General features: G+C 48.4%; 1 protein-coding gene across 1 annotated transcript; it reads right to left on the reverse strand.

Annotated features, from left to right (window-relative positions):
- Positions 1-11723: 11723 nt before the first annotated feature.
- Positions 11724-20883, reverse strand: timm44 (translocase of inner mitochondrial membrane 44 homolog (yeast)). Its single transcript, XM_018728137.1, has 13 exons — positions 20821-20883; positions 20168-20299; positions 19698-19874; positions 19093-19173; positions 18794-18943; positions 18028-18164; positions 17667-17752; positions 16027-16119; positions 14914-15038; positions 14696-14746; positions 14470-14559; positions 14171-14281; positions 11724-13074 (listed from the first exon to the last, which is right to left on the reverse strand). The coding sequence occupies exons 1-13, from the start codon at positions 20848-20850 to the stop codon at positions 12955-12957; spliced, it is 1383 nt and encodes a 460-aa protein (XP_018583653.1). The 5' UTR covers positions 20851-20883; the 3' UTR covers positions 11724-12954.
- Between the last annotated feature and the right edge of the window lie 2172 nt (positions 20884-23055).

Genomic DNA, 23055 nt, shown 5'->3' on the forward strand with positions numbered 1-23055 from the left:
ACACACGCACACACACACACACACACACACACACACACATTGACTGAAACCGCTTGTCCCGAGTGGGTTCGCAGCAAGCCACAGCCTAACCCAGCAGCGCAGGGTACAGGGCTGGAGGGGGAAGGGGACACACCCAGGACAGGATGTCAGTCTCACCCCAAGCAGGACTCAAACCCCAGACCCACCAGCGAGCAGGCACAGGCCAAACCCCCTGCTCTACCACACCCACCCTGAGTGACCTGCCTTTGCTTTCCACATGTACTTCTTCATCCTGTAGCACGCAGACCTCGGATCTTGGTATGCTGCCCTGTTCCCCGTCTGCGGAATTGGGCTGCACGTGCATGCGCAGAGCACACTCGGGACTGAAATGGTGCTGTGTGAGGAGCATGATACTTTTTGGAGAAGAATGAGTACAGAGCTGTGTGGATACAGCGAGAGACCCGTTTGTCACTTCTGCATTACTCAAGGATTAGAGGATTCTGAAGCTGCACGAGCACACACCGCGCACATGGCTGCTGGGTGGTCATCTCTGCGCCGGAGCGCTCGGCAGTCCGGTCACCGTGGGTGCGCGCAGATGGTACTTTTGCAATACGGGGTCAGAGTGCGAGACTTGAGGGCGCTGCTGGTGCGAGGGCTGGAACGCGTTCTGGTCGGACTCCGTGCTCCACATCATCAAGGACGGTTAGGGTTAGAACTGCGGATCAATAAGTTGACATCGCTCGTGTACGCCATAACTCCAAAAGCACAACACTTCTGGCAATAAGTGCAATAACTATTTCTGTGGATGTCTTTCGGTGGAAATTCATTTTAAGGATTTATGCCCCATACGTATCGACTTTGAACTCCTCTGCAAGTGAAATGGAAATAAAACACGTTTGAGTCACTGGACATATTCATTAGGCTGTAAAATGTGCGACTGCTACATGGCAGTGAGCCAGCTCTGCATCGTAGGCGATTTTTTTCCTTCTTATTGTGTCGTCCCAGCTACTGTTGCCCGTCGCTGGAGTCGGCCCAAAAACTGTTTGTACACAGGTCTGCCTAAATGAAAGGAAAGCTGCGGAAGTGAGTAAAAACCTCTTCCTTTTGTGGATCCGGGCGTGAAAAATGTCTGATGCACAGCATCTTCTTGCTTTATTTTTACGCTCCTGTCTCTCGCTTCAGCCTCCTCCTCTATTATATGCGGACGCCGAGGGTGTCGAAAGCGTTATTTTCGCTCAGCTCTCACCTAGACGGGCCGATCCTGTCCGTACGAAGCCCGGCTCGGGCCTTGCAGCTGCTGTCAAGCGGACTGAAAAAAAGCAGGGCTGAACAAGGCCATTGGAGCAATGGCACGGACGCCGGAGCTGATAGGAACAGCTGACCGACGATGTCCACTTAAAAATGCGCCCTTGATTTGTGTTCAGAAGAGTCAATGAAACTGAACAGATTTGCCGTTACCCTGAATTTATCAAAAATGGCAAAGAAACAAATAAGGAGAGACTGGAGGGAAACAACAGGCAGCCAGGGGATCAAGGGGACTGTAAGAATCACAAATTGACAAGATTCTTCCTACTAATGTGAGAAAAAAGCAGGGACAATACGCTCTTTAGTAGTCTTAGCAGTCATAATGATAACGAATTGGTGCATAGAAGTGTTACGATGTCATGCGGAGCTGAGGGAACCGGGACGGCTGGACCCAAGTGCAGAGTCGTTTGTCTGGATTCAAGGGGTCGGGCAAGTTCTCGGTGTCGGGGACAGGCGAAGGGTCGGTCGATCGGCGGTCGTAGTCGAAGCAAGGATCCATGGGCGTGGTCAGGGGACGAAGCGAAGGGTCGGTCGGTCGGTCGGTCGGCGGTCGGAGTTGGAACGAAGATCTGTGGACGTGGTCGGGAAACAAAGCAAAGGATCAAAAACGGGAGGACGAGAACTGAGAACAAGGGTTGCGTGTAAACTGGACTTCACGAGGGAGGACGGTTGTCTCTGATGAGATTCCGCAAAGGTATGGGCGCTGAGGAGGGTCTTTAAAGGTGAGCGGTTAGTCAGGTGCTGGAGTCAGGTGCTGTCGATTGAGGTGCGGGCGTGGACGCGACATACGGAATGTTTTTAATTTATTTAAGTTGTATTTTTTTTAATAGAACCTAACCCACCACTAAATGGAGTGATACGTGCATCACGCAGCTTTTACTGATTACAAAAGTGGTGGAATGTCGTCAGCAACAGACAGGACTTCGAGTCCCAACTCATGAGTTGAGGATGTGCTGTACCCACCAGTATTTGCAGATAAAACTGTAAGTCACTCATGATAATAAGTTCAAGTTCAATTTCAAGTTCAAGTCATAGTGATACAGTTGCAACGTGTCCTTTCCAAGTATTCGCTGACCTTCTTTGAAACTAAGAGCAACATTTAGCTCTCAAATCAACACTTCCCTTGTTTGGTGCTCCGACTTAAACGGTGTTCAACAACCTCGCACCGTATTTTCGTCACGAATAATAGTTAAAATGAGCGCGAGGGGCGCCACTCCAGGTCCACCCAGCTCCGTCGGCGCACCTGATCCCGAACTAATTGCCAGCCCTGAGAAAGGGGTGAAGGGGTACCGACATTACTGTGCATCACCGATCATCTCTCTGCTGCGTTGCCCATGAAAACCGAATGATCCAGGTTCACTTGCCTGTTTCCCAGAGTTCCGTTCTGCACGAGTTTCCGGTCCAGCGTCGAGTTCCCGTCCTGTGCGAGCCGTTCCTCCGTACCCCTGGTCCCCTGACGGTCCTTGTAAGAACACGCGGCGCGTCTCTTCGTTCCACGTTCGTCGTGCCAGCCGTGCGTTTCATTGTGCAGAAACTCTACGCTTCAATCCTCACGCTTTACGTCCGTGTCCGTGCAGCATCCGGACCTGACTTCACCTGTAACTTCTTCAACATGGCAGTGGATCAGAACAACACAGCGGGACTGCAGGGTGAGGTGCTTGTACCTGCAGGTGGGACGAGCTCCTTTTCGCTCATCTTACCTGGATGCGGACGAGCGACGGGTCGGTCGTCTTCTCCAGATGAAGGTGGCTACGAAGAGATCGAGGTCTCCGGAGGCCTGAGATCGAAGATCTCCCGGAAGAGCCGGAGATGGTCTTGAGCGGGTGACGACTGACCGAGATGTACGGCGTTCAGTTTCACCATCATCACCGACTCTCTGGTGAGGCAGAGTTCACCCTCAGTAAGCAACACGATGTCAGCAGGGAATTAATTCAGGCAAAAGTGCAATTTTTGACTGATCGCAAGATGACATTTACCTCATGAAATGATCTTTTCGGTGTAATTAGTGCCACTTTAAGAGTGAGTGTCACCAGCCTGGAACGCATCAATAATAAAAAGCCCGAGTTATGAATGAAGGGGTTCTGGAGGAAATTAAGAGCAGCCAACTGGATTTTACACAAACTAAGTGTACTTTTTTATTGATGGGCTTCTCTTAATTACATTGGGGTGTCGCTGACTCACAGGGACGCAGGGTGGTTTTTTCAGCATTTTATGAGCGGTTTAGGGAAAGCGTCTGAGTGTTTCTCATCATGCGATATAATCCTCGCAAAGTCAATCGCAACACAGACTAGAATTCCTTCCGCACGCTTTTCTGAGCGCTTGCGTGATTGTTTAAGGTGAGTTATGTTAAGTACTTCAACAGCAAAAATGTTTAATCTACCTGAAGAAGCAGAGACTTGAGAAGGGAGGAGAGCATGAGTTGGGTGCGGAGCATTAAAAATTCAAATGGACTTTTTCATTAGTCATCAGGGAAAAAAGTTTCATATTTTTGTCTCGTATTTAATTTCCTCCCTTTTCATATTTCATCAAAAGCTTCCCCTGCTCCTTCCATCGCCCCTCCCCCGAACCCCCCACCCATCCTCTCCTGCATCTGCTATCAATCGTGGAATCTGACTTTAATATGCTTTACGGAGGAATATAACTCATTTATCAGAGCGCAGGACCCGGGTTCCACCATGCCGAACATTTCATAGCCCAGTAAGCGACGCACAGGCCAGCTGTAACAGCACTAATGCCGCTATTCGTTCCGCCCGGTGCATTGCGCTCGATCTGTCGCTTCCTGCCAGCTGACGAGATGCTTTGCACCGCGCGGTTCGAGAAACTGGCATTCCCTCTTCAGCAAACCCCATGTCTACTTTCCTCCGGAAGGGAAATACCAGAGAGGGATGTCTAAATACCGAGTCTCTGCAAACTGACTTTGTTTTACTTTGTCAATAAAAACAATTGAGTGGGTTGAGTTAAGTCCCAATGAGTCCCCCGCACTGCTCAGAACTGATGTAAGAAAATGTGCTCCACTTGTGAGGTGGTTAGATTTGCACAACTGACCTTCGCAATTATCTATTTTGCAGATTCTTTTCTCCAAAGCAACTTCCAGTGAACTCTATGATCCCACACACCTTATTCACCGCGGTGACTTACACTGCTAGATACACTACTTGCAATGGGTCACTCATCCATACATCACTGGAACACACTCTCACTGTGACTCACACACTATGGGTGAACCTGAACACCATGCCTTTGGACTGTGGGAGGAAACCAGAGCACCCAAAGGAAACACAGACAGACATACGAAAAACAAGCAAACTCCACACAGACTGAGCGGGGATCAAACCCACATCCTCTCGCCCCACTGTGCCACCGTGCCGCTCACCCCGTTGACTCAGGCTCACTGACAGTGGAGAACATCACTTTGGCTTCGGCACAACACGGTCCAGTTGACGACAGGGCAGTAGGGTAGTCGGAACTGTCTGTTTCTACTCATGTCCATGACCGCCATCATTCCTCGCTTGTAATTCCTGCGAAAGGCAACGGAGAGGGATCGGAGACGGCGCTCGGGAGAACTGGGAATCCAGGAATGACACCCCGGACGTAAAAGTGGGTTTGAGGCGCGAGGAGCTCGGTTGGGTTCAAGGCGCGATCCGAAGAGTCGTGGCTGAGATTCGAAGAGCGAGGGTCGAGATACGAAAGGCGAAAAACAAGGAGCAAACTGAACGCACAGAGAGGCCAGGTTTCTCCCAGTGACTCTGCCATTTCTGACGGTAGGGCCCTCTCGTTTGAACTGCATTTTTCTGAGGTGCAGGTGCGTGGCATGTATTTGGGATTAGCAGTGGCGTTTTTTAACTTGGGTGATGTAGCTTGTACATGTTTCATCCACGAACCCATTAACATGTTGCTCATTGCAGTGCTCGGCCTTACAGCACTTTTCACCTTCACCGCCACACCTTTACCTTGCCCAGCTACATGCGCTCTATTGCCTCCTCCACTTTTTCTGATGCATTATACATTTGCAGGACTACTTTCGGCGTAACGCTCGCCTCAATTATCACGGATGGCCGGATGGTCGTTTCATCATATCTGCCGTCCCCACGTGACGTGGACAGCGAAGGAGGGGCCGACGTGCCAAAGTCGGAGACCGAGTGTGATTTTCCCCAGCGGCACCAAGTTCATTTCTCACAAAGCCTAAAAAACCGGTACAGCTGCCGCCCCCGAGCTCAACGTGAACAAAATAAGACGGAGAAAGCGTTTCAGCCTTCAACACGATTCTATGTTACCACGGTGACAGGAACTCAACGGTGGCTGCAGGCATTTTCCAGCCGTGTTGAACATTAGCTCTTCTTTCCTTCTTTCTTTCTTTCTTGTTCTGGTGAAAGCGCCAAAGCGGACAGCAAATTGCCCGAAGTCAGTCGTTTGGTTCCAGCAAGTTCCCTGGGCCTGGTGGGCCGATGATAACTTGAGAGCGGAAAGGCTGCGACGCGGGAGCCTCCTTTCATTAAACCTCATATCTGTTCCAAGTCGCCTCTTCCGGTAGGGATGTGACAGTGACGGAGGAATCAATGTGGAAGGGGGTTCCCGATCGCACCGCGTGCTGTCCCACGGCACCCGGGAATCGGGAATAGGGATTGAGCCTGTCGCTCAGCTCGGCGAGCACTGGTGGTAACTGATAGCACCGCGGATGCGGTCGGGACCGTTAACCCAATTGGATCTCCATCATCATTACTCTTATTGATGGGCCCCAGAGAAAGGAGACAAGCGGCATCGGACACGTTTGCATCCTCGCCGCCTCTCCCCTCTCGCCTCGCGCGCACATTTGCACCTATGGATTAAGCGCCACTTTATTAGAGCAAACAAATGACGTGAGGAGGAGCAGCAGAGCGAAGACGAGGCCGTCCGTAGCGAGGGGGGCGGGACGAGGGTGAGGACCAGGGTTACGGGCGCAAAGCTGGGCCGTATGGAGATCTGGGGGTGGAAGTAAAACCGGCGTGCTTCCGACACACTCGGGGGCTTCGGCTGCAGACGACTCTTCCGCACAAGCGATACCGAAGACGCCGGGATGAAAGTGTCTCTGGGAACGTTTCCCTGCGGATGAAGCGCAGCGGCCGACATCCTTGTCCTCGGCGCCTTCTCGAAGCAACGCAGACAAGCAGACTGAACGCGTTTCGCTGTCGTGCTGCTTTTGTAGCTCAACGCGCTGTGTTCGCAGCGTCGCGGCGGCATTACGTGAATCACGTTCAATTAAACTAAAGGTTTTTAATAAACCCAACGAACCCCGGCGGGCGGCTGGGTCACCGCAATCCGCGGCCGAAAACAGCAGGGACGAATCCTTCCTAGGTAAATTTGTCAGGCAGCTTATGAATCTATTTGTGTCCCTCTAGGGCACAATAATGTGTATTTACAGCCGCTGCCCTTACAGGAATCATCGCTGTCTCCGGTGCGACAGCCACGCGCACGACTGCGCTCTAAATCTCAACAAATGGTTTCCCTGCACAGCAGTAGGAAGGAGCCCGACGAGCGCAAAATGACTCGCGTCGATAGAAACAAAATTTGCTCGTGCTGTTGTTATCGGGGGACAGAAACGCAGCTTCTTGTGCAGAATGTGTTCTGTCCATTAGGAGGGGGCCGGGGGCGCGTGTCTCGCCGCCTGCTCATTTCGTTAGAGAGGATGAGATGGGTGCTGGGATCCTGAGGCGGATGCTCACCTCCTGGGTGGGGCGCGTTTCGCGGCAGCAGCGCTTATAAGGCCATCGTATGCGGACCCACAGGGAGGCCGTGAGCCCCGGGGGCTGCGGACACCCACGGCCGGACTTCTAATGGTCCCAGTGTGAAGGACGGCACGTCCAGCTGCTCCCCTGTTCCCATGGTCTCAGGCATTCATCTGTCATCTTTGTACTGACCCACCTTCCAAAATTAGATCAGTCCACATAATTCGTACTTTCATTAATGTTTTTCGCAATTATTTACCACTGTTGATTTTGCAGAAACTTTTATCCGAAGAGACAAACAACTGAGAGGAAGCAAAAGTGCGTTTCAGAACGGGCGAAGAGCTTTATGCACAGGCAGAGGATCGTCGAAGCACCGTTACTTTCGCCGATAGCACCGTTTCTGCTGGAGAACAGTGTGTACAGTAGTAGCTGCATGTAGAGGGTCTAACAGGAAGTGCAGAGACGTCTTTGGTAGGTCTCGCGAGGCGTATTTACGTGCTGTAAGGAGACCAGGAGGGATGTGGGTCTAAAAGCGATGTGTTTTGAGGCCTTTTCTGAGTGCTCGGAGGGATTCAGCAGTTCTGAGGGACGCAGGGAGCTTTCTGGCGCACCGCAGTCAAAAGTGAGAACTTCAACTTTCAGTCGTGCCACCGAGCAGCGATGGATCAATGGACTGCTTTTTGACTTGATGAAGCAAAACCAGTTCATTTTGGAATGGAACCCAACAATAGGCAAATGTCAACAAAGTCCCGGTTATTGGAGAAAACAGACAAAATGCTTTGCGGGAAGGAGAAACAGGACACATGATCGCATGTAACAATGGCAATGGGAAGAGGTGGGAAAAAAGACGAGACTGGGGAGGACGGGAGACACGCATCTGCCATATTAAGACAGAAGCATGGGGCTTTGCAGCTTGGCATAGATCTGAGTCCCGACTGTATTTCAGAGCAGCGACCAGAGATACGAACTGAACAGCCCCATTTTAAAGCTGGAACCTCAAGGGAATTGCACAAAAAAGCAGTGGAATCAGTGGTGACTTTTCCTTGTCTTCAACTTGCTAGAGCCTTTTCCTACTGTCCCTGTGGCTACTCTCAACAAATTGGAAGGAGGGGTTGTGCGATCCATCGTGCCTTCTCCACTGCAAACCCCTCTAACCTCCCGACCCCGGTCCCCCGCCACTCCAATGGCACCAGAGCATGAGCGCTCCCCTACTGGGGACTGGGGACTGGAGACTAGCAACTAGAGACTGGGAAGTGAGAACTGGAGACCGGGAACTGGAAACTTGGGACTGGGAACTGGAGACTGAAGACTGGTGACTAAGAACTGAGAAGTGGGGACTGGGAACTGGAGACTGGGGACTGGAGACTGAAGACTGGTGACTAGAGACTGGGAAGTGAGAACTGGAGACTGGGACTGGAGACTGGAGACTGGGGACTGGCGACTAGAGACTGGAAGTGAGAACTGGAGACTGGGACTGGAGACTGGAGACTGGGGACTGGAGACTGAAGACTGGTGACTAGAGACTGGGAAGTTGGAACTGGAGACTGGAGACTGGGGACTGGCGACTAGAGACTGGGAAGTGGGAACTGGAGACTGGGACTGGAGACTGGGGACTGGAGACTGGGGACTGGCGACTAGAGACTGGGAAGTGGGAACTGGAGACTGGGACTGGGGACTGGGGACTGGCGACTAGAGACTGGGAAGTGAGGACTGGGAACTGGAGACTGGGAACTGGGAATTGGGGTCTGGAGACTGGAGACTGAAGACTGGTGACTAGAGACTGGGAAGTGGGGACTGGCGACTAGAGACTGGGGACAGGGGACTGGAGACTGAGGCGAAGAGCCCTCGCTAATCTCGTCGGCCACCAGACGTCCCTGTGACCTTCGGAAAGCTGCTGTCGGCTTCAGACAACGGCAGCGATCGTGACGAGCAGCACGAGGGGATTTTCCTCGAAAGTGCGAGACGCCAGAGGCACAGGAGCGATGAAATATCCAGGACCTTGGAGAGAAACCTCCGCAGATGTGCGCCGAGCACCTGGGACGTTTCTCGGGCAAAGAGTTCAGTCCTAGGAGCACAAGTTTGCCGAAGGCTTCGGGTTGGAGTTCTATCGGTGATCCTTTTCAAACCGAACGCTTATCCGGCATTTCTGAGCCGCTGTCTCACGAGTTCCACGAGCGCAAAGCGGCGAACGACAGCGATGTCACAAAAAGAGAGCAGCTCTCTGAAGCGGGCAGGAGAAGGAGAATGAAAAAAGAATAGAAGAAGACATACGTAGACTCTCAAGAGGTGGAATAATCAATATTATTTTATTATTATTTGTATTATATCGCCAGGCAATGGGGCAGGAGTACAACCACAAGGCCAACGGGAATCTTTGTCTCACACAAACAGCCCACACACGGTTAAACGCACTAAGCGCCAGGCACCCCGGTACAAACACACCGGTACAGTCCCCTTCATGCTGGAACATCTATATATGTTACCCAGCAGCCCTAACGTTGGGTAACGTAGCTGCCCTAGAGTGTCGTGGGCCGACATATTATATTAATACAACTGTTACTATCATTTAAATGGCAGTTGTTCTCTTTGCCTCTGCAATTGGCTAGAATCAAAGTAGGTGTTTTTCATTTATTTTTAAAATTATATCTGTATTTTACCATTACTCATAAGTATCTATTAACAGTATTTTTCTTGTAAGCACAGCAATATTGATATTGGCATCTTTGCACTCGGTCACAATGCACCTGCTAAATTCCACAGGTTTTATCATTTTGCGCCTTGGTGCCGTTAAAAGAGCGACTTTATCGGAGAAATTATTTTCTCTCCAATTATATTCCCACATCCACAAACTTAGCAGATCAAATAAGAAGTTTTAATGTAACAGCGTACTCCTGTATGCACTGCAAGTCTGTGCATTGTGATCGTACGAAGTGCAAATTGATATTAATCGAAGACATCGCAGTATCGATCACGCTGCCGCTGGGCTACATACATCAAACTCGTGATGCCGGGGGGTATTTACAGAGACAGTGATTCCTGAGGGACTTGAAGACGGGGAGCGGCAGGATTCTCACGTCTAAATAAAGGCTGACAGGCACCTCCGCCCTTAGTGTGGAAATGCCAGTCACATCAACAGGTTTAGTAACACAACCTTCTTTACCCTGCTGTTAGTAAAGCCTTAATCTCGCAATCAAATGATCGCCCGGCGCGAGACACTTGTTAGTAACGCTACACAGGGCCTCCGACGGCACGGTGAAATATCTGGGATATTGCCGGGCATCATCCACATTTGTGCGCTAAATTCTGAAAAATGTCCCCATGCAGTGTGGCGTATACCGCGTTTCACACCCCGTGCTTGTGGTGTAGACCTTCGGACCAGCACAACCCTGCACCGGATGGTTATTGACAGCGAATGGAAATGCATCATTAAAAGACGAGCTAGAAATAGATGCGAGATACTCTGGTGTTGTCGTGGTCACACAGCTCTTATTTTTGAGATTCTTTGTTGTCTAGGAAGGGATTATTTTTTTCCCCATGAAAAATAAAGGCAACATGAACTTGCAGAAGGGGGTTATTTTGCAAAAAAAAAAAAATTAAAAACCAATCAGCAAGGCATAAGTGTAAGTGTGTTTAATCACTTTTATTTTTTGAAAGCTTCAGGTGTTGTGGCTGGAAGCGTGAAGGGCGGGTTCACAGTTTTGGAGGGAAGTTCAATGTTCGCAACACGTGTTTTGGACGGGACGTCCGGTGTCCTGCGCAAACACGTCCGTCCGCGTGTCTGACTTCCAGTTTTGTCTCCGGTGCTCCTGCCCCCTTGCGCAGTCCTCCTTCGTAGCATGTTTCCCTGGCGTAACGAGTGCACGCGCGTGTCTGCACCCCCTCCCCACCCCTCCGTCAGCTCCGAATCCAGCAGGAGGGCAGCGTTGAGCAATGAGGAGCGTGGCGGAGACCTGCAGCCTCAGCACTCGCCCGTCCGTGGGGGGATTCATCATGCAAGGCAGTGCAGAAATGGGCTGTCTGCTTAGCGCAGTGTGCGAATCAATAGGCGGCCCCCCCACCACCAACTCCCCTCAACCCACAGCACACCCACACGTTTCCAAGGCCAGGGCAATCAATCTGGGCCAGTCAGACAGGGATGATCCACACACACTCGCACGCAGCCCTGAGCGCCCCGCTCCCCCGCAGCCCAGGCGGCACCCGCGTGTGGGCTCCACTGCTGCTTATCCACGAGTCGCCTCGGGGCCCCACAAACATTCGACTGCAGAAGACTAATGATTCTCAAGCGCTGGATGGATATGACAAGTCGGGAACCTTGGCGCGGTGTGCGCAACGACAAAAAAGTACAATAAAATACTAGACGTGCAGCTGTCCTCCCACAGGGTCACTTAAATAGACACCTGCACTGCATAACTTCACTTCTCCCCAAAAACTTTGCGAGCAGCACTGGTGCATTCAACATTCTTGCTCTTAATATCACATTTTAAAGCAACACTAAGCAATTCGATCTACGTAGTACTACTGGTGGGTTGAGCTTCTTCTTTCTGCTGGATGTCATCCCCACCATGTACCATTTGTCTTGCTCATTACACCTACTCATTTGTTCATGGAACAGCCAGGCAGAGTGGGTTTTGAACCAGGAACCCTCCTATTCCAAGGCAACAGTAACAATAGTACAAATGGAGCCAAAAGGCAAAGAACCGCAGCTGAAATTCAGGAGAGGACGCTGCACGTTTCAAGTGGGGTACAGACAACAGCCCTGGTGCATTTTATTGACATTAAATAGACAGGTAAATACATTCCCTAGGTCAAGCATGGCATGCTGCCCGCAGTACCCATGGCAACCCCCAGATCCGCACACAAGAGTGCTGGAATGGTCCATTGTGTAGAAGAGCTCATGGTGAAAGCACTCTCTTCTCATCATTCCAGAAGGACTTCAGATGGTGTATTCAAACTGGATCCATTTCCTTCTTGGTATGAGGCCTTACCATACAGCGAAATGCAGAATTACTGGAGCCCTTGCGCACCACTTTACATCCATCTCAGTGCGTTCTTCGAAAATGGAAAAACCACAAACCTACGATATTCGATTGAGCTGAAGCGGTGACCCTCTGCAACCTCCACAGTAGAACCTGGGCTCTTTGGGGCAGCCAGGTCTAAGAATCACAGGCCTGTGGTAAAAAATACACTCCTTTCAACTGGCTCGCTAAAGAGACCTGCTCAGTTGTAACTTGATAATTAACCCTTTTTTTAGGTTACGTAACAAGCAGCATTTCACTACACTGCCAAACTAAGCTGTACCGTCAGAGGCGTTTCAGAAGACAAACCACTTCCAGAAACATGCATATATTCATATTCTGAACCCCAGTTAATTGAGGTATTAATGTGATATTTGTCTTTCAATTCAAGATGTGACCCTTTCAACTCATGGAAAACCAGAGCAATTACAGGATAGCACATTTTGTTTCCTAATTTGCCATAACGTAGATACAAACGTTAATTTTCACATTCCTACAATAAACCATTTCTGATGGCCTTTACAGTGGGACAAAACTGTTGAATAAATATGTTCTAAAAGTTCCAACAATGGCAAAAAAAAGGTTGGCCACATGAGTTTATGGCACTGACAAGCCACACTACCCTGAAGAGGTAAAGGAAATCCTAGCCGGCCGAGTGAGAAAAGAGAGGTGGCAGCGTGGCACACAGTGGGGATAAGGTGGCCAGGCGGAGCGGCCCGCTTCCAGCCGCCGTTCGGTTCACGCAGAGAGGACCGTCGACCGACTCTGGGCGAGGCGCTCACTTCAGTCCACGTCGGCCAGTGGGCATGGATGGCAAAAGGAGCGGCAAGTCCAAAGTCCAAAATGCGAGCAGCCCACCTTCCAGGGAACTCTTTGCTGCCGACAAGGAGGACAGCATGTGTGTCCAAAGCCGGCCTGTGTACCCCACCCAAAACTGCCTGTGCTCACTTCTCTCAGAGAATCTGTTCAGTACTGGAGGCAGAAATATCCAGAAGTCTCCAAGCAGCATACGGGTTGAGCTCCTCCTGGTCACGGCAGAGCGCCCACACATACATCATCCGTAGCACCTTCTCCTGTAGGAAAACACAGGCAAAGTGAGGACCACCCACAACCAAAAGTCTAACAGACCCTCACACTGCCCTGACCATCAGACCCTGCCAAAATCAGTCTTCCTGATACAAAATTCTACATGGCATGAAGCAGGTGTGGACCTACTCTCCAATGTGCAGTAACGTTGCCTGCTGCACCACCAAGGAACCACCATCTCTGCACGAGCTATGTTGTGCTTCATGGGTGCTATTATTTCCCATTCCCACCACCCTAAGCTTTGTCATTCACGATCACAATCAGGTCATTTCAAAAAAAAAAAAAAAAAAAAAAAAAAAAAAAAAAAAAAAAAAAAAAAAAATTCCTTTCAACCTTCGTGCTCAGCCAGTCCTCACAAACTGAGGATGTAAAGGTGTTGGTTATATTGCCCAGAGGAAAACTGCTGCCTCAGCTGCTTCAACATGAATGCTGCTACATGCTATATGAAAGGATGAAGTGTGTCACTGGAAGCTGTGTACTGAATCTCTACTGTTCCAGTGTAAACACAAAATGACAAAAAAATGTCACAACTGCCAGGCTATTCAAAGCCGCTGAATGGACTAGCATTGGACTATGTGTCACACACAAACTTTGATTCCCTCCCACAAACTGCCTTGAAACCACCGACAGCCCCCCAGGGAAAATGTGAAGCATATTGGGGACAGATTTTAAGCAAAGATTGTCAGTCAGCAAATAGAAACACAATCATGTTAGTGCCGTGTCCTAGAACTGCTTGGAGCGGGTCCACCAAGAGGTATGATCACAAAAGCAACTGATTGATGAATCTTCTCTCGCGGTCAGACATCCAAACCAACACGTCGAGCACGGAATGTTTCTAACATGTCCCAGAGTCTAAACGTGGCCTTCGTTACAAAAAATAAGGACTAAGATCTGTGGAGGCAGTTCACCTGCAGGACAAGAGACCACAGATCAAATACTTAAACCTCTTGGAGCATCCTCACGGCCCTCCAGCGAAGGAGTTGCAACCAAGCAGTCAGAAAAAGGGGGGGAGAAAAAAAAAAAAAAAAAAAAACACTCAACGCCAAGCTTTCTGCAGTTTGGTACAGCTTTTAGGGGACTCACCGGGTCTCCCTCTACAACTTCTCCCTTGGGGTTACGGATCACCATAACCAGTTGGGCCTGGAAAGTGATTATCAGCACAGGTCCCTGCTCCATCATCTTCCCCATGGCAAGCTGGGATGGGACAGCGAGAAGGATAATGTCATGAAGCTTCAGAGATACCTCATTTCTCACAGAAATGCATAAGCAAAAACAACATAAGTGGCACACAGTCAAGACCACACATGTATAATGCGATGAGCGAGGTTATACGAGATCGCCACGACCAAAGATGGAGCACCAGGTTATGAGTAAACACTCACATCGATGTTGTCAATATCCAGAATCTTGGAGTGGAACTGCAGACCCATAGTCCGGGCTTGCTGGATGGGATGCGCCAGCTGACTGTATGTCTACAAATTAAAGAGGCAGAAACAGACTAAAGACAATGGCCTTCACACATTCAGCAAGAAAATACACAACCGCAATAATCCGAAGCAGAAGCGCCGCATGGACAGAACTAAGCATGATGAGAAGGGCAGCACTCACAGCTTCATAGCACCAGTCCTTCAGCACTTCCAGATCTCCGCGAATCATTGCCTGTGACCCCAAACAGAAAGTCAGAGCTCACGTTGTAGAGACACGCAAAGGAATATGCCAACAGATTCCCACATAAACTGACAGCAGTCTCTTTCGTCGGCTGGGGACTATCCACCGCGAGCTGCTGAACACAGGCACTAAGAAGATCGACTCTCTGGAGGCTTTACCTCTAGGATGTTGGGTATGATGTCACGTTCACACTGCTTCAGGAAAGAGTCCTTGTCAAAGTTAGGATCCACCTTGAGGATCTCAGTCAACACTTCTGACATTTCAGTCTTGGAGAACAGACCACCTGGGTTGGCAAATCAACATTTCAGTTCAGTCACTAATGAGACATGACATGCCCCGCCGATGACCTAGAAACGCCTCTCATTACAACAAGGTTCCACTCTTACACTTGCTCTTCTTCTGTAGGGGACACCTTTACCTAAAGCAGCATCTCCTTCGCTTCATAATGCAACTGAAGGCAATTACTGAGTACGTACCCTAAGCTGAGAAGATGAGTCGCAATACACGGTATTTCAAAAACGCTCCAGGGGATCAAAACTTAACAAATGAAAACATCTGGTTGCATGTATGAGACTTTCTCTCACAGGGGTTCAGTTCCATGGGAACCAAATCCTCTCACAGGCATTTTGGGAGCAACTGAAATTTGCAGAGACTCATATCAGGTCCAGGCCATTTTGTTGCATGCGATAATAGTTCTCGTGGCAAAACTGCACTAGCGGAAGAAAGAAACAGAGCCGACTCATGACGTTTGGCTTAGGAACTGCGAGGGCACTAGATGCAATCATATGTAGACAGGCTTACTACATTAATTCAAATACAGAACCAAGTGAAGGACTAGTTGAAGAGCATAAAATCAGGTAATTGAAATGATGTGACGTTTAAGAACCCCGATTTCATTAAGGTTACTCTCGTTTAAGTGTTTTTCCATGGCAGAACTCTGTGTGTACTCCCTACAAAGCGCTGTTACCGAATGTCTGACTGCAGTCGACAGACCAACGCATAGTTTTTATAGCCTTTCCAACTTGTCATAATCAGTTGGATTTAAATGCATGTTTAAGAGACACAGCCCAACAGGCAGATAAACGTAAATATTCTGTCCCTTTTGCATCAATGTTCATTTGAAGTGCAGATGTTAATGGTATTTTTTGTTACTTCTTATTAAACTACAGCTTCTATTGTAATGTATACATGCATCTGATCTATTAAAAAAAAAAAGTATCACATAAAAGCAGGTGGCGAGAGCCAAGGAAAAGAAGCAGGCCAACATTCACCAATGAGGTCAGTGACTTTGTCTGTGACGGCACGTGAAGCTCGGATGAAGGCATTGTCACTCTCATCGTACTTCATCTTCATCTCAAAGAACCCTGAGCGAGAGAGAGAGAGAGAGAGACTCGGTATCAGTGGCACAGGCACCCACTGTTGCCACATGGCAGGAGAACCTGTGGAAAGAGACCAGTTTCTCCCCATCCTCAAGTGTTCCCTTGTCAACCTCCCACTCCAAGGCCTCCTCCGATATGCACCGACGGTTCGGTAGCCTCGACGCTCCAGGGTCTAACAGCAGGAATAAAGAGGCCTCAGCAGATTGTTATACCCGACACTTGAGCAGTATCTCAGTAGGTTCGTGGATACACCTGCTGATGAATTGCTACAACACACTGAGGTCAGAAAACAAAATGTTACAGCTGAAAAAAGAGAACTAAAAAAGAACAAGTTAAATATTATATTCTTTCCCCTGTACTCCCTTTCCCAAGATCTGTTCTTTGTACACCTTGAGTTTCTGTTTTTTTTTTTGTTTTTGTTTTTCCAAGCTGTTGACATTAGTGGGCACTGTTTTTATGAATTACTTTAAAATCCACTCCTCTCTTTCACCCAGATGCCTGTTATAGCTGTTAGCCAGTGCCCATTCAGGATGTCCCATTCACTTCAAGGGTGGAGAGGTTGTAAGTGGAGCGAAGAGCGAACAGAGAGCCTCCCAGCTCACAGGCTCTCGCGGAATTCAAACGGTAACTCACTGCTAACTGTCACCATGTACAGCTAGCTCCACAGTGCTCCAAGGCTGAAACAGTTGGAACTGCTTCTGCTATTTTCACAGTGCTGAATGTGAAAACTAGACTTCCATCAACTGAGTCTTAGCGCCACCTACTGGTCAGAGTGGGGCACTATCATGAGAACAAAGCTAAACAGAAAATATCGTTAAATGAAAACAAAATTCATGATTCTTCTGTTCCAAATGTAGACATTCAATAAAAAAAAAAAAAAAAAACACTCTGTTGCAGAATAGTGTGGAGTCTTTTTATACAAAGGCCAATGTTTGCTACTATAGCCCATGCACACAATTCAAAAAAGCTTGGAAGTCAACGGTGATTCCAGAAAAAAGCTCTGTGCAGATGCAGTTTAATAAAAAAAAATTTAAAAAAAAAAAAAAAAGCTGAGCAGCCACATGCACTATTCCATAAACCTTTGCAGATGCAATCACAAAACTAAAAATGTTAATCATTCTGTTTTAATGTGTTCCACAAACTTTTCCTTATGATATCAGACATCATTTGCGGTAAATCTTGGGTGGACTTGGGATCAACTGGAACTTTTCCCCAAAAGACAAAATGGCCCAAGTACTTTCAGTATTGGGTTTTTCAACTGGTCCATTTACAGGAAAAAGTAGCAGTTAACAGGGGATACGTCTATTACTAACAGCACTGGAGATGTTATGGTTCTGCTCTGAAAACAGAGAAAACAAATGGGCAACACACATTAGTATAAGAATTACACTGCAGGACACTCCTCTGTTCTTGGTACACAAGAGAGAGGAAAATACCAATCCATCTGTAAACCGCAACACAGCACACGTGCTCCTAGTAAACACGTCACGGCGGGGAGGGACAAATGCAAAGGGACTGAAGGACAGTCTTACTGTTGAAAACCACATTGTTGTCCTTGAAGTCCTTCCACTGCTGGTACCACTTTGAGTCTTTGTGCAGCACCACACCCATGGCCTCTCTGGAAGACAGACAGCACTGCTATCAGCCTCGAGACTCTCAAACAACTATCTGACACAGCATCTAATTCGACAAAGGGAAACACAAGCATTGAACTTCTTCGTGAATTCCGAGCTTCTTTAAGAAGGCAGCATAATTCAATATGAAAGAGCATTTTGCAGCAAAAGTTACATCTGCCATGCCAGGGATGAACAGTCCATAAAGCACCCCAGGCTGGTTAACTGAAAGTGCTGCATAGAAAAGACAGACGACCAAACTGCTAAGAAGGCAACGTACTCGTTGGCCTCAAACACTTTAGCCTCGGTCCCTGCAGCCCTGGAGGAGAAGTCGCTCCTCTTCCGTAACTGGGTGGGAGGTCGGTAGGGGCCACTCTGCCCCAGATCATCAATCTCCTTCTTCACCGTCTCCATGCCCTGGACAGAAAGAGGATCTTCAGAAGAGTCGTCGGAGAACACCCGACACTCACAAATGACACTTCCGCGCTAAATTAAACGGGTTTTCGGGTTACGGTTTTGTGACGTAAGCTTTCGGAAAGGTGTCTAAAGGACTGTTAACATGAGAAGATACAGCAGATAAATAGAACAATGAGAAGTTCAAACATGACTCAAAAATGTTATCTAACCCAAACTGGACTGCGCACCTCCAGTGACTCGGTTTAAAACAAGAGCAAACAGAAGAGCAGTAAACCATAATACTGACAGCTTTGTCATATATTGGTCAGAGTGGGATCATTGTAACAGTTAACCCAGAAAACAAGAAATAATATGACTGTAATAATCTTAAGGTACTTCCATGAAACACAATAAAAATGCTGAGGTATATAAATGGGTAAATGACAGTAATGGCATGACCTTACTGTAATCATGCACTGTACAATGCTTTTGAGAAAAATCAATTAAATTCACTAAAAACAATAATATCAAGGAGCTAATGAATAACAGCCCTGAGTGTAATGCTCATCTGTCAAAAGATGGAACACAAAGGACAGAAGACTTTCGAAAAAGGCCTTGCGTGCAAAGGCCTCCCACGAGCCGCAAAGCACCTGCGAAATGGCCCGGAAAGCTCCGCTCTTGCCGATCTTCTCCCCGCTCTTGGACACAGACTCCGCCGAGTGCTTGGCCGTCTTGGCTGCCTCTTCCACACCCTCCTTGATCTTCTTCCCCAGATCAGAGCGACTCACCTCCTCCAAACTCTGCAGGGGGAGGCATCGCGGAGGGGGAGTTATGCAGTTAGCGTGGCTATACAGTTACCTCACCTAGACACCTGACGTGCTCATATTAGTGGCTTTTGGGACTCAGACACCAAAGACAAAAGGATCGGGGACTGCTGTCTCCACTGCACCTCTTTCACCGTCTCTGACAGCGAGCCCAGCTTCTTCTTAAGTATCTCCGATGTCTTCAGGGTTTCCGATTCAATCGTTTTCTAGCAAAGACAAATGAGAGGCCGTTCAAACAAATCTCAGAGCACTGTGCAAAAAAAAAAAAAACTACATTGACTACAAAGTACATCAGTGCACTGCGGTGATTACCAGTATTCTATTTGTTCAAATTCCACAGTGTACGTTCACGTATGGCTCTTCTACTGAACATACTGATAAAAAGTGGACGAAACTGCAACCGTGCCAACACGCACTCGCCTTCTTTAGCAATGGATTAATGTTCTGCCATTGTTATACCACGGTAAAAAAAAACAACAAAGAGCAGAAGAACAACTGGGGTGGAGACAGCAGGTAGCGTAATGGTTTGAGCTGCTGCCTTTGAACCCAGAAGGTTGCCGGTTCGAGTCCCTCTCACGGCTGCAGTACCCTGAGCGAGGTACTTACCCTAAATTGCTCCAGTAAAAAAAAAAGAAGAAATTACTGCCCTGTATAAAGGGGTCAACAATTGTAAGCAGCTTTGGGAGAAGCGTCCGCTACACGAACGAATCGCCGAGATGCAAACACTTACATATTTCCTCCTGGCCTGCTTGAGAGCGTCGGACTCCTCCAGTTTCTGAGCCTCTTCCCGAAACTTGCGGATGTTCTCCTTCATCTCCTTGTTCTTGCTGAGCTCCTGCTTCAAGCTATCCACGAACTCCCCCAAGAAGCCCTTGCGGCCCCCTCCGCCGCCCGACGCGTACCGCACCTGGGAGCGGAGAGGATGCCGCAGAGGCCCGAGTTAAGTTCGGCTGCTGCGTGGATTCGGACGAGAAGCCAGCCGAAGCAAACCTGTCGCTGCCGGGATGCGAGCGAGTGAGCGAGCGGTGTAAACAGAGTAAAGTACCGGGTCCAGGCAGGCCTTTACCTCCACGGGCGTGCAGATGCAGAGAGCTGGGCCTCACCGCGAAGGGAGTGCGCGGCATGATTGGCCACAAACGCCGGAAAGGTGAGTGAGCGAGCGAGCGGCAGAGAGCAACGAAGGGCAGGAAGTGAGCTCACCTGTGACAGGTGTGTGTGTGACACACATGATGATGTCCTGCGCGCGGCCTGGGCTGCTGCGCTGCACGTGGACACACAGGAGGAGGAGGAGGAGCGCGCAGCAAGGAGCACGCAGCTCCTTCGCACAGAAACCTGCAAACACACACACACACACACACACACACACACACACACACACACACACACACACGTCACGCTGTCAGAGAAGAGCCGCAGTGCCAGGCACGACCCGAGGCTAGTGATGTGTCGAGGCGAGCGGCCGGCTGTGCGCTGCCAGCCAGGCCGGAAGGTGCCGGGTTCGAATCGCCGGCCGCGCTGCTAACCACCACCAGGCTAAGTTAGTATTCACACAGATTGAACACGACTGGCAGCAGGTCGCAGGCAGTAGTGGGAATGGCACTGGAAGAGGGCCACGACACGACGACACACACGCGAATCCGCGCAGGCAGGGTAAGTAACTCACTCAGTGAGTCAAAACTATCCACCGCCGGACGGACCGCCGAGGCCCCGAAGCTCCGCAGAGCTCTACAAACACGCCGCCCGCCCCGCTACTTAATAGAAGCCTCCAGCGTCGAAAAGCTGCGCTATTCATATCCACAAAAATACCTTTAAAGACACGAGAAATTGTACTAAAGTGCCGTAAGGTCTCCCACCTGGTAACACTGACACAAGGAGGCCGCCATCTTCGGGACAACGTTTCTGACCTTTTTTTTTCCTTTTTGCACGTGACCTTGTGATGTCATAAGAAGAGGCGGGGATACGGCACAAGCTCCTCCCACAAGCGTTGCAATAGCTTCGCATCGCGCTGTAATAATAATAATGACGACGATGATGAAGAATATAAACCGGTACAAAGGGGCAGTTAAATTAAATCTTTATGGAGCTACTCGTGTGATGTAGATCGGTTCATATGATCGAAAGTAACAAACTAACTGTACTTAAGAATCACACGTCTGCATCTAAGGTTTTGTTTTTATTATGAGAGAAGCACCTGCTAAATGAATACATCATGTACATGTAAAATCATGTCATTTGTCATTTAAGCAGCTTTGCAGTTGAAATCGTATTAATTAGTTGTTTCTCATTTTCACACATCGGGAAGATAATTTTTATGCACCTATCATGTCAAATGTAAAAATAAAACCCAGCTCATCTGATACTATTGCTTGGTCTGAAACTTATTTAATTAATTTAATATAATAATGTGTTTGTAAAATATGACTTGTGTTATAAGTGGACACAGTTGCTACCACTGTACAATATAAGTACATTAGTACTTGTCAACTATGACGTGTTTCACTGAGTACAAGTAAAAAAAGTTTTGTACACAGCTAAAACAAAAAAAATGAAAAGATACAATAATTTTATACAAGCTGATACAGTATACATTTCATATGCATTTATCATGTCAGTTATTTCATTTGCTTCCTCACACACCTTCACAATACAACTACGCAGTATAAATACAAATAACGATTAGGTTCGTTTACCAATTAAGCATGCCATTCTGCAGGAGGTTTTTTTATTCTAGAAACAGTTTAACAATTTCAAATTATTTCACAATAAGACCATGTATCACCGTGCTCCCATCTTCTCTCTTTTCTCATTTGTGCAGTCCATGCAAGAGCCACGCTTACTGAGAGCTGGCGACGAGTGCGACTTACTTTCGATGAAGCTCTTACGCAAAGTCTACTGTGAACTCCAGTAAAATGGTACCTCTCCATACCACCATTTCCAATGGCCCTAAGCAAAGCTTTCAAAGCTCATGCAATGACTTACACATCCAAAAGACCATCTGTATTTTGGATATTTTCTTATATTTTTATTTATCCAAATATAAGGAAGCAAGATGAAGTGTGTGCCTCTTCTACTAATTCAGTGTGATGCAAATGCAGAAAGGATGGATCAGCAGACACACATGATGTCTACAGCCGCTTGTCCCAACAAGCCGGAGCCTAACCTGGGAGCACAGGGTGCAAGGCTGGGGGGGGGCACTCCTCAGACAGGACACCAGTCTACCACAAGGTACCCCCCAGCAGGACTGGAACCCCAGACCCACCACAGAGCAGGCCCTGGCCAAACCCGCTGCACTGTCTTTGTTCAGTCTCTTCAATTTACAACATTCAGTTCGATCTGTGTGTTTATAGCCTAGTTTGCATTTATTATTTTTATAGTGTGTCAGAGACCCCGGGAAGAGCCCATCGCGACATGTACACATGTGACATTAAACCTGCTGTGATTTACTCTTCTTAAGGCCTTTACTCAGACCATCCCCAAGGACAGCGGAGGTAGTGTGGCTGAGGAGTCTAAGGTGTTGGCTTAAGGCTCCAGCCTCTTTGGAGATGTGGGTTTGAATCCCACTACTGCCAACCTCTTGAGTACAGCACCTGAGACTTACCTCAAGGGATGATGTGAGAGTGCGAAGGAAGGGAAGAGCCCACTTGTTTGCAGTCCCCTGGATGTTGGACATTCAAATCCCACCTCCTGGGGTATGCTTAGGTAAGGTACATACTGTGTGCTGTTTCAGTCACTCCAGTAAAAATTACCCTGCTGCATAGATGAGGATAAGCCATGGGAAGTGCTGGAACCTAACAGTGTTCAAGCTTTCTGCGCTGCTAACTGGAGCAAAAAGTATTTTGTTAAAAACAAAGGTTTCAGTGTACAGCTTGTAGGTAGGCCTGCCATGGACCACACCGACACACAAAATCCTTATTCTTCATTGAAATGAAGGAAAGATAACTAGACAACTTTGACATTCAAGAGAAAACCAATCTCAAATAAACCGTATCAATCACTTCCTTGGGCAAATAGGGAGGCGGTTACCATGACAACGAGGCTTTTTGTCTCCTGCTAAGGAGTTTATAAAATCTTCATCTTTGTTAGGATAG

Source organism: Scleropages formosus, chromosome 9 (assembly GCF_900964775.1).
Source record: "Scleropages formosus chromosome 9, fSclFor1.1, whole genome shotgun sequence".
NCBI lineage: Eukaryota > Metazoa > Chordata > Actinopteri > Osteoglossiformes > Osteoglossidae > Scleropages > Scleropages formosus.